Source organism: Anopheles coustani, chromosome 2 (assembly GCF_943734705.1).
Source record: "Anopheles coustani chromosome 2, idAnoCousDA_361_x.2, whole genome shotgun sequence".
Classification (NCBI taxonomy): domain Eukaryota; kingdom Metazoa; phylum Arthropoda; class Insecta; order Diptera; family Culicidae; genus Anopheles; species Anopheles coustani.
Genome location: NC_071289.1, coordinates 78,496,134 through 78,508,422, shown reverse-complemented (window position 1 = coordinate 78,508,422; position 12,289 = coordinate 78,496,134). Strand labels below are relative to the sequence as shown.

At 46.9% G+C, this 12,289-nt stretch overlaps 1 protein-coding gene across 1 annotated transcript in view; it reads right to left on the bottom strand.

Moving 5' to 3' along the window:
• The window catches only part of LOC131265099 (uncharacterized), a 68,651-nt gene extending 56,841 nt beyond the window's left edge, over positions 1-11,810 (bottom strand). Inside the window, exon 1 of the mRNA XM_058267361.1 lies at positions 6,599-11,810. Within this exon, the coding sequence (XP_058123344.1) occupies positions 6,599-11,810 (5,212 nt within the window). The remainder of the gene's footprint in view (positions 1-6,598) is intronic.
• Between the last annotated feature and the right edge of the window lie 479 nt (positions 11,811-12,289).

The following is a 12,289-nucleotide window of genomic DNA, read 5'->3' as shown; positions in this document are numbered from 1 at the left end:
TGCCGCGTGCTCCCGCCGCGTGGTCGTTGGTTCGGTCCACTTGTCCCGGCCCGTGCCGGGAGGTCCGGTTTCGAAAACGAATTGGCCTCTGGTGGGGCCGCAGCTAAATGAAGTCGGACCATGATAGCCCGAGCCTGCACGCTTGTGGTGTATACTTATTTGGGTTTCCTCTTTTTTTGTGTTTTGCTTTTGCACCGCATCGGCCATGCACTCCCGTCCTTCCGACCGGGTTTGCGCCGGCAAATCGGTTTGCATATTTAGTATTCATCGCACGAATGCAACCCAGCAAGCGCCGGCAAACAGAGGCCACGTTTTTACCGTGATCTCCCCGCGCACGGAAGATCAAATAGCCCGATTATGGCGTACCAGCGATTGGCAAAGATCCGACTGATAGTGTTTGTTTCAAAGGGGGAGTGGGTTGCTGGAAGGTAAATTCCGTTACCCCTTTTTCGGGAACGCGAGTTATGTTGCTTTTGGGCACGGTTTCGATCGAGTCTTTTTATTCGTTTCACCATGATACTAAAGAAATTTCAACTGGGAACGATTTATTGTAAACTGTGCACTGCAATGAACGTATTTGATCTGAACTTACTTTATTCAATGCATTTACGAGTTGCAACTTACTCTTTTGATGGTCGTTTTTGCTTCTATTTTTGGTTTGGACAGCCTTTTTTGCCGTTTTTGTTATTTTACAAAAACTTTCAAAAAATATGGCTATTATTCTAGATATGAAATAGGTTTTCCCGTGCAATTCCCGTACTGAATAGTTATTACGTTCGTGCTGTTTCTCCGAAAATAATCAGCAGAGTGTAAGTAGTGTTTAAAAGGGCTCGCAGATTAATTAATTCACCAGGTTTTTTATTTGATACCACATTTTTCATCCCTTCCGGCCGTTTTCCTTGCTGCAACAGCTCAAACGGTACGCAGATCTGCTCCCTCTGGGATATCAAATAAAACACTAGGAATAATTAAACATACGGGAAGATTTGCCTGGCTCGGAAGAACTCGCTTTTGACGAATGTGCCTCTGCCACTCACTACGGGCCCAAATTTTGCCCTTTTGCACGCCATCAGCTGGAATACATTCGTACGTTCTTGGAAAATTTTCATCAAATGTACATTTCCTTCGCTTCCGAGTCTATGGTCATGATGGTTGAAAAACTGTTACAAGATGGGAAAGAGCGCACTGGAGATCGATTAACATGAATTGCCCGGTGACCGGAACACTCGGTATTACCTCGTCCGGTCTGCCCATAAGCTGCCTTGTTCCGGATGCTACGGAATAACCCGAGTAAATAATCCTGCACCAGCTTGAACAAAGAACTGGAAAGCTGGAAGCTTCCGGGCGATAGCAACAGCGTGGAGCCAGCAGCCGGAAATGTAAAATAATTGTAAAGCTACAATTTAATGTCTGTGTAATTATTAACTACAGATTTCTCGTTGGAAAGGTAACGCTGAACGAACATTGTTGTTGAAAGGTTTCTGTCTTTCAGCAGTGATGTCTGATTTAAAAAAGTTTATGAACAACTTTTGAACTCAGATTCGTGCACAATCGATGAATTTATTTGAACTAGTTATTACATATTACAGATATTCGCAGTTTCCCATCTAATTATTATCAACATATTATTGTTTTACTTTCTATTTTATCGGGGGCTCCTTCTTTTAGAGAACTTCTCACCAAGCAGTAGGTCAAAATATGTGTTGAAGTTGAAAAAATATTGTACGTATCTTTCGATTGACGATGACTGAAGAATCGGAGAAATCAACATTTCAATACACTATTCCCGCCCATAAATCACGTGTTCACGCTTCGGGATCTTCTGCCCTCGTTATTTTTGCGCGGTGAATGAAAAAAAAACTTATTACCGGGAAATCGAACACTCGTAAGTTTCTTCGGCAGAATGTAGGAGATATGCTTATGCATGTACCGTTTTTCCCTGTGTGATTTTTCACCCGGCTGCAAATAAACTTCTGTAACGGAGGGGTTGATGGGAAATGAATCCATTTGGTATTCGTTTTGGGAGGGGGGGGAACGATAAAAAAAAGTTCTGAAGGATTCGTTGTTGGTGTTTGATCGGGTTTGTTTTTACCCCTTACCTGCTTTCGGAGGACCTCAAAGCATCGAAGCCTTTGGTTTGGGGAGTACATTTTACTTTTCTTTTAGCCGGTTCAAGCGGTGCAAATTGTTCCACATCCGAGAGCCTTGGATCGCTGGGGGTGTTGAGGGATAAAAAACCGGAAGTGGGGAAGGGAATAGAATAGAATGAAGGTACGGAGGTGAAGTGTACATTTTTCATGGGCACATGAACACGACCACGAACAAAGTGTGGGACTCTGGTAGACAAAAACCAAAAAAAGGAAACGGATCAACATCTATCGTTACATGGACATTTCTGGTTGTTTTTCCCTCGTTTGTGTGAGTGCTAGGGAAATGGAAAAAGCGGTCCGGCCAAAAGGACCGGTACGTGAAAGGAACCAACCAAATCGACCCCTCCAGGTTTGTTTGGTGTGACCGTTTCGGTTGAGCGGGACGCTCAAGCGAGTATTGGAAAAAGTTTAGCAAATAAATCAAATGAATACATTTATTGGTAAAGAAGTGAGCAATGGGGAGGGTCGTGATGGTCCGGTTGTCGTGAGGTCGTTTTTGGTCGCCTGCTTCGACCTTCCAGCTGGTGTTTTGGTTCCCCCCAGCCGAAACTAACTCCGCCCAAGCCTCCAAGCAAGTCTCCTACCTCAAACCAACGATTGTTGTCGAATCCGACCGAAAAACCCGGCACCTACCTGGAACTTGTCTGCTCGTTACGGAACCGGGTGGAAATCGTGGCGTTCGGAACTTTCGGAAGATGAAGTTTCTCCCCGGGTCCGTGCTTTGCGTGGCACAGTTGCAGCGCGTTTGGGTTCGGGGGAGAACTTTTCCCTTACGCCAGGGTGGGTGCTTCCGGTTCACAAGACACGGCAATCGTTATTTCCGCCCTGGGTAAATGATTGTGGTCGACGTTCTTCTTACCCTGTTCGGCAGAAGCCGTTTCGAAAAACCCGCCAGTGTCTGTGCGCTCCGTTCCGGTGCGACACTGTTGCAATCGAAATTTTATGGAATATTTCTTACGCTGTGGTCATTTTTTCTCTCCCCCTTCCTTTCGTGCCTTCTTTACTTGGTATCGATTCCTGCAGCCTAACGATGGTTTGTTTCGTTCATTAGACGTTGAAATAAATTCCAATTTGAGCAGCAACTCACCCGAAAGAGGATGCAAAGGTGTGCCCGGGAGAGGTTACGGATGCGTTTTACTTGCCCTCAAATTGTTTCCGTTGAAGTGAACACGTTTCTTTATGAGTTCGAAGCGCACGGGATCGGGTTCGCCGGGATTCGTGGAGTTGTGTGAAAGTGGTTGATAAAACTTGTTCTTGGGAATGCTCCCCGAGGAACACAACAAAGAAGAGTTTGGCAGAAGGAAGGAACACCGATTTAGTGAAGGAATAATAAAGTTGTGCAAGGATTTTTTTTAACCCTAGAATCCAAATTGGGGTCATTTTGACCCTAACGTAGTTTTCGATTTGGTATCTCGAAAACGGCTGAATATTTTTACAGAAAATAAAATCAGGTTTTTCTTAAAATCCAAATCTATATCTAAAACAAAAATTTCAGATTTTTCTGTTCGAACACTTCCGAGAAACAACTTGACTATACCCAAAATGCTTTTTGGGGGTCATTTTGACCCCTACTTGTAAAACGCTATAACTTCACTATTTTTGAAAAATGTTCAAATCCGTAAACTGTTACTTTTTTGTATATTTGTTGACTATCTTTTGACGTTTTTGGTTTTTCGATGCATTCCTTCATAATTCCACTAGGTCGGTTTATAGCAAAAACTGTCGAAATTGCGTTTTTTCAGCTTTTATTCATTCAAAATCTATAATGTAAATCTAGAAAAAAAAGATGTGTGCGCTAGATAGTTAGTATGTTGAGCAACATTTAAAAACTAAAATCATATTTTTGCCATTACAAATGACTCCATAAGTTGGCCTCAAAGATTAAAAATAACGCCAATTGCCATTGTAACGCATCGCGCATAACGCTTCGAAACGCTTACGTCCAGAATAACGGAACAAAGTTAATTTAAAAATATGAAACTATTTTTCAAATGTGGCCTAATATATCAACATCATAGCGCACACTTTTTCCCTGAATTTACATGATACTTTTTGAAAGAATAAAAGTTGAAAAGGATGAAAATTCGACTCATATCGATCTTTTTTGCTATACACCGAGCTAGCGGAATTTTGAAGAGGTACATAAAAAAACGTCAAAAGATAGTCAATTAATATATCAAAACGTAACACTTTACGGATTTGAAAAATCTTCAAAAATAGTGAAGTTTTAGCGTTTTCCAAATAGGGGTCAAAATGACCCCTAAAAAACATTCGGGTAAGTTTCCAAAGCAATGTATTCTAGTGTTTGCCGATTGGTGTGCTTAAATGATTTATTTTGAGTGTTCTGAGGGGAATATTTTTCGACCTTATTAGTTTCCCAAAACAGTTTTATTCAATCACCACCGATTATTCCCGACCCCAGTTGCGATACGCCGAGTTTCGCGCACAATTACTCTAAACGTGACATTTTTGTCACATCCTAATCTTTATGGTGTTTTAAAAAATGCTTTCGCAGTGAACACGGCGTAAAACAAAACCCGGCAGCGCTATCGTGCCTTTTGGTTGATCGCGCTGATGCCTTTCCGGGTAGGAACTCAAATTTCCTTGACCACCGTTCCTCACGACTGGGACGTAACTTCGAATACGCGGTACACTTTTATCGTCATTTTTTATCGATTGAAATAATCGTAAAAAAGGCAATCGCTAAAAGGAAGCGTTTATGCAGCGGGTAGTCCATTATTTATGACGTGCGGTTATCCTGCACGAAGCGAACTGATTACGGTGCGCCTTCAGTGAATTCAAATTCGTCTTTATCGCCCGGGAGTACGGCGAGAGAGGAATCACAATTAGGTTTTCAGTCGACTAGCAAACTGCGTAGCGATATCATCGCTGACCGCCACGACCGATCGTTCGTTTTATCTTCAGGCAACCGAACTCGTGATTAAAAGTTGATTGAATTAATTGAAATGCCGGAAAAGTGGCCCACGCGCTCTTCCATGCGGAGCTTCCGGCTCCGTTTGGAAAGAATTTAAATTAACATTCAAAAGCGGTATGATAATGAATGGGAAAATAGTTGAAGAACCGGTTAGGTTTTTTTTTTTGCTTTCTTTCGAGTATGATGTCCTTTTGCCCAACACGAGCCGGACCGTGGAAAGGCTGGCCCGGGTCGGAAAGTCGAAGAAAAAAAAGGTCTCTGCTTCAAATCAAAAACCAAAACGTACGTTGATGCCAGTGGCACTATCATGCATATAAACTTCAGGTTTTTGAATGGCACGAACGTTTTATTTCCTGTGGTTATCTTTTTTTTTGCTTTCTCCAAAACCACTTTGAATAGTTGCAGTTTTCTTCAGCTCTTCTCTCCCTTTTTTTTGTAGCTCGCCATTTCTTCGTTTTGCTGGTACCGTTTTGGAATGTTTCTCTCAGCTTTCTAAAGTGATTGTCAAATTACAGCATGATTTATGATATGGTTTCATTTTTTCTCATTCTACTTCGTTATTGCAACTCGTTTGCTCATTATTCGGTTTTCTCGGCTGGTGCTGGGTTTTTTTTTATTATTCAACTCTGACACCTTTTTTTGACTAGAGCAGTTGGACTAGAGGGTTGAGTAGCACAACGTTGCACATGCAATCAGCTGCAAAAAGCAGTTCAACCTGGAGTCTTAAAGTTTTTTCTCGCCTTATTTTACGCTGTTTTTCATCATTTCTACAACACAATTTTTCACTCCAGTTAAAGTTTCGTTAGCTTTCAACTGGCGGTGGGTGTAAATAATAAGGTTTAAAAAAAACTCCAGATTGCATGGATGTTATGTACAGCATTGGCCCATCATTGACAATGAAAGATAAAGAAAAAAGCTTTCATCATCTTCGAAATTTGCAATAAATTAAGAACAGTGAGCATCTACATCTTTCAATAATGCTTTAGTCAATTCAGTTTGTAGGGTACGGCCTACTCCGGAACTTGTTACTCAACAGGTGGATAGAGAAAAGAAGAAAATGGTTTCAAAAATCTGAGTTTGTCCAACGGTACCAGAGAACGCAATATAGTGTCCACAGATCGCTACCCGCCAGGGACTTTCTGTGGATTATAATGCTAAGTATGTTGGGGACAGAGCCTAACAAACACCAGTGGTTTTTTCTCAAGTTGGGTTTATTTGGTTTTCTGAACGCCTTTAGTTACGTCACAAATGTTGTGCTAGCGATGTCTAAGACCGGTGACACTGTTATCAATTAACCGTTATTTTTGAACAGCAGGTTATCATAAACTGGTACTTGTAGGGTTTCGTTAAATTCAAAATTCCTAACTGTTCAGAACCTTGTAGAGTTCTGTGGCCTACCTTTAGGCGTCGCAATATCGTACATTCTGCCACCTTAAAATTGAATAATTTTAACTGTTTGCTTTTGGTAATACACACAGCTTTACCAATGGCCTAGTCACTGTACTTCCCTTACTTGTACGCAATGTAAAGACACGCGCTTTGCCATCCTTTCCAGGATGCTCCTCGGTTACGCGTGCTAATGGCCAACACGCCGAAGGCACATTATCTTCCTTAATTATAACTAACGTTCCTGGCGTTACTGTGGTTGTACCTTCCTTTGTCCATTTAGAACGCGCCTGCAGTTGTTGTAAATACTCCTTCTGCCAACGGTTCCAAAAGTGCTGGCGAAGTTGTTGAACATGACGCCAGTGGTTCAACCGGTTTTCGGCTTCGTACAGCAAGCAGTGGTCCGGAACAAGCTGTAGGTTCGTTCCAACCAGGAAATGTCCAGGAGTGAGGGCTGTCATATCGTGTGGGTCATCTGACATCGATGTTATAGGTCGGGAGTTGACACAGCATTCTATCTCGTCCAGCAGCGTAGACATGTCCTCATACGAAAGTGATGTCGTTCCTAAAACGCGCACTAGGTGGTACTTCATGGTTTTGACGGCGGCTTCCCACAGTCCACCGAAGTGAGGAGCTCTTGGTGGGATGAACTTCCATGAAATTTTGCGTTCTAGTGTCCAAGCTTGAACGCTCTGCTGGTGTTCAGTTGTACGCAACAGCTTGTACAACTCGTTCAGCTTGTTTGCTGCTCCCTTGAAGTTCGTCGCGTTGTCCGAGTGTAACTCCAATGGCAAACCACGACGAGACACAAACCGTCGTAATGCTGCTATAAATGCTTCCGTTGTCAGGTTTGACACCAGCTCGATGTGTACGGCACGGGTGGTGAAGCATACAAATATGGCGACGTATGCCTTCACGGGCGCCGCCCGTCGGTGGCCACCTTTCAGGAACACTGGACCACAGTAGTCAACACCGGTGATCGAAAAAGGAGGGGCCGGTGTTACTCGGACAGCCGGCAGGTCAGCCATGATAGTTGCTGACGATGATGGTCGGGCGCGGAAGCAGGTGTGGCACTGGTGAAATACCTTCCGGGCGAGATTTCGGCCACTTGTAATCCAGAAGCGTTGTCTGCACGTGTTTAGCATCAGAGTCGGTCCCGCGTGAAGTAACTGTTTATGAAAATGTTCCATCAGCAGACGAGCGAATGGATGGCTGGCCGGAACAACTAGTGGATGCTTCACATCCTCCGCTAGCGATGAGTTGGATAAACGTCCTCCAACTCGGATGATTCCGTCAGCTCCCAGTTGCGGATGTAACCATTTGAGCGGGGACGACGCAGGAACGGGTTTGTTTTGCTGCAAGGCCTTGATTTCTTGCTGCAGGTGGTCTCGTTGAGCCAAGCGGCACAGCACTTCTTCTGCATCCGTCAAGTCCTTCGTCGTCAGGCCGGGGTTCTCGTACGCCCGGCGTTTGGTGCATCGGTTCCAATACTGAACCCAGTACGCCGTCATCCGTCTCAGCTTCGAGTACGATGAGAAAAGCGTAAAGATGCGATGAGCTGGCAGCTCAATGGCAGCGCATGCCACAACTGCTACTCGCTGCTCTGCTTGCACTGAAGGATCTGGTGTCGCAAGCAATGGTGGAGGCCATTGATCTTCTGGCAGGCTCATCCAGGAAGGACCCTGCCACCATAGGGTACTGGAGAGGAGATCTTTGCCCAAACATCCTCTCGAAGCAAGGTCAGCCGGGTTGTCGACTCCTGCGATGTGACGCCACGTGCAACCTTCTGTTAATTGTTGCACCTGCGATACCCGGTTTGCAACATATGGCTTCCAGGAGTTTGGTGATGCTCGCAGCCAATGTACCACAGTCATGGAGTCTGTCCAGAAGACTGCCAGAGATCCTGGGTTGACCGCAGTCCTTACTCGGTCGAATAGCAAGCTGGCCAACTGTGCTGCGCACAGTTCAAGCCGAGCGATAGAGTGCTTGCTATTGAGGGGCGTCACTTTGGTTTTTGAGGCGAAGAGCTCCATTGTGCCATGGCCCTGGGCATCGCAACTACGGATGTAGCAGCATGCTCCATATCCTTTCTCCGAAGCGTCGCAGAAGACATGGTATTGGATGGTGGTCACTGAAGATCTAATGGCGACTCGCGGAATGCTGATGTTGTGAAGGTAATGCATTTGCTCAAGAAAGTTGAGCCATTCTGTTCGTAGCTGCAGCGGAAGTTCAGCATCCCATCCCCAGGGTTGTTGGTTGACGTGTTTCAGAGTCCATACACGTTGAAGAAGTTGCTTGGCAACCGCCTTCACTGGGTCAACAAACCCCACCGGATCGTAGATCTTCCCAATGGTGGACAATACCTTGCGTTTGGTCGCATCTTCGATGACCTCCGGGGCTTGGACTTTGAAGCGCAGAGTGTCCGCTGACGTATCCCATATGATTCCAAGTGTTGCCAACGATCCGTCGTCATCGTCGGTGGGATATGGGCTGGATGCTCGGCTTTGTTGGTCCACATGATGCAACACCGCTTCCTCGTTTGATGCCCATTTCCGCAGCTCAAATCCACCTTTGGCAAACAGTTGTTCGGTTTGCTGTTGCAAGGTTTGAGCAGCCTCGGGTGAATCAGCTCCAGACACAAAGTCATCCACGTAAAAGTCAGCGAACCGAGCTGCTGCTATTGGAAAGTCCCTTCCATGATCCAATACTGTTTGTTGCAGAGATCTCACCGCAAGGAATGGTGCAGATGCGGTGCCATAAGTTACAGTATTCAGCTCATATTCTTCGATGGGATCATGGGGCGAAGCTCGCCACAGAATGCGCTGTAGGGCGCGATCGCTGGGATGTACCCATACTTGGCGGTACATTTTTGCCACATCTCCTGTCAGTGCAATTTGATGAGTTCTGAATCGCATCAGAATCGATGTAGCATCTTGTTGAATTGTTGGTCCGATCATCAGCGTATCATTCAACGACACTCCTGTCGATGACTTGCTGGATGCGTCGAACACAACCCGACACTTCGTGGTGGTGCTGTCGGCCTTAAAAACAGGATGGTGTGGGAGGTAGAATGTTTCCCGACTATCAACTGCTGCTGCCACCTTTGTCATGTGGCCTAAGCGGAGGTATTCGGCCATGAACTCCACGTATGCCTTTTTTGTTTCGGGTTCTCGCTGCATACGTCTCTCGATAGCCAGAAACCGATGGAGGGCGATCGTCCGCGAGTCACCTAGTTTCCCGATCATGTCAGACTTTCTCGGAAGTCGGACGACATATCGGCCGGCTTCGTCTCTGCTTGTAGTGGCCGCGTAGTGGTCCTCACAGGCTCTCTCCTCGATACTCCAACTAGGGAGACTGCCTACGTCTTCTATTGCGAAGAATTTCCGCATCATCGTAGTCAGCTCGTTGGTGTGTACGGCGACTGAACACACCACTGGCAGCGACTGCTCTGCTATCTGGGCTGTGCCACTTACAACCCACCCAACTGCTGTTTCTTGGAGTGACGGCATACCTTCTCCAAGTGAGATGCGTCCGGTTTTTAAAAGGTCGTAGAAGCACGCCGCACCCAGGATGATATCGATTCCACCAGGCTTGTGGAATGTTGGGTCAGCCAAGACGCAGGTTGCTGGAATCGTCCACTGGCTGTGGTTTATACGATGGGCCGGCACATCTGCTGACAGCTTGGGCAGTACCAGCATCTCCAGCGACGTCGAAAATGATGAACAGCGTGACTGGATGGTGGCTCGTACTGATGACTTTACGTTCGTCGCTTGGCTGCCACCAATCCCCGACAGCGGAATGCTCACCGACTTCCGAGGTAGGTTTAAGAATTGCGCCAACCTTCCCGTAATGAAGTTGGACTGTGCTCCACTGTCCAAGAGAGCCCTTGCAGCATGGTTCTTCCCTGCGCTGTCAGTGATGTACAACATGACGGTTGACAGCAACACTGTCGATGGTATCGCCGTGTGAAGCGATATTGTAGCTGTACGGTGTTCTGCTGCAGATGTTGGCTGTTCGTGACGGATCTTGCTGGCGGCACTAGTCCCTTCGTCGTGGAGCAAGGTGTGATGTTTCTGCTGGCACCGACGACACGTCCACTTCGATGGGCACCCTTTGTTGAGATGACCAGCTCCGAAACAGTTGAAACAACGTTTCCAACTTCGGAGCTTGTCCCGTTTGTCTGGTAGCGATAGTGCTATGAAATCCGCGCACTTGCTGAGCATATGGTGACCCAGGCACATCACACACGTTGCGGTCGGTGATGGAGTAACGGTCGACGTGAACGCTTTAGTAGGAGCCGGCTTTGGACGAGATGGTTTGTCCGTATTGCCTGCTGCGCAGCTCTCCAACACTTCACATTGTCGCGTGATGTAGTCGAACGTACGGAACAAATCCGGAAACTCGCCGTGCTGCAATGTAAGCTCCCATGCCTTACGAGTGCTGGAGTCCATACACGACGCGAGGATGTGGGTGATGATGAGGTTGCTGGTTTCATCGATGTTCTTCTCTAAGAACTGCAACCCATCAACGTGACCCTTACACGTTTCTACTAGTGATCGAAGTTCGCTGGCTGATTCGCGTTGCACGGGTTTAAGTTGCAGTAACCCAGCAATGTGCTTGTCGACGATTGCTCTCGGGTTCGCGAACCGCCTTTCTAGCACCTCCCAGGCACTCTTGTAGTTGTTGCTGCTCACCATTGCTGCGTTAATTATCCCTGCTGCCTTTCCGGTGAGTGCCTTGTTCAGGTGGTGTAACTTTGCTGCATCCGAAACAGGTGTCCTTCCCATGATGTCGAGGAACATGGCCTTGAATTTGGGCCACTCTTCGTAGCGTCCGTCAAAGGTTGGCATCGGGACACTGAGGTGATGCGCTGCCGAAGTTGCCGGAGCTGCTGACGTTGTTGGCGTTTCGTCCAGCTGTGCCTCCAGAATGGCTGTGCAGGTGGTGTGGATCTTCCGGAAGGCATCGTCGGCGTCCATGTCGACTTCGAGGTCATCTGGCAGGAGATCTATGATGTGCTGCATAATCCTGCCGTGGGTGCCTTGAAGTTCCCGTAATGTGCGTAAGTGCACCCGCGCAGTGGCCGGAGGGAGTTTTTTGTTGGTGATGTCCGGCTGAAGCTGCATAAGTTGACGATATGCCAGCTTCATTTTTGCCCGCAACACGGCCAACTCACGTTTACCTGGCGATGACGTCGACGGTTTTGGTGACACGTGCTGTGGGGTTGTTTCCGTCACGTGGTCACTCGCGCACTGTTCCACCGTGGCTTCCGTAGCCGCTTCGTCTGAATTGTCACTCCCTGGTGGCGGGGTATGCATCACTTTACTGCGAGTGTTCATTGTGACTATTAGTTAGTCTGTTGCACTTTTCACTTTTTCACTTCACTGTTTTGTCAGCGTCGACTGCTACGACACTCTGGACTGGTACTCACAATCACGTTGAATAAACTTCTCGTGGCGATGAGACGCTGGACGGTACCACCGAAGGAAACTCACACCTTGAGTTATCTTCCCGTGAGGCCCCGATGCGCACTGGATCGGCCTCGTGTGGTGTCCGTGGTCTGTCACCGATGGAAAATCAACCCGTCCGGTTGATACACGATTCCTGTAGACGCTGGGTTGAACAAACGCTGGGCACGAAGCGCTGGACTGATCCACTGAAGAGAACTCCCGACTTGGGTTCTCTCCCCTTGAGGCACCGATGCGCACTGGATCGGCCTCGTGTGGTGTCCGTGGTCTGCCACCGATGTTCAATCAACCCGTCCGGTTGACGAAAGTTCCTCTTCCGACGACGAATGTATGAAATAATCTGCGCACGA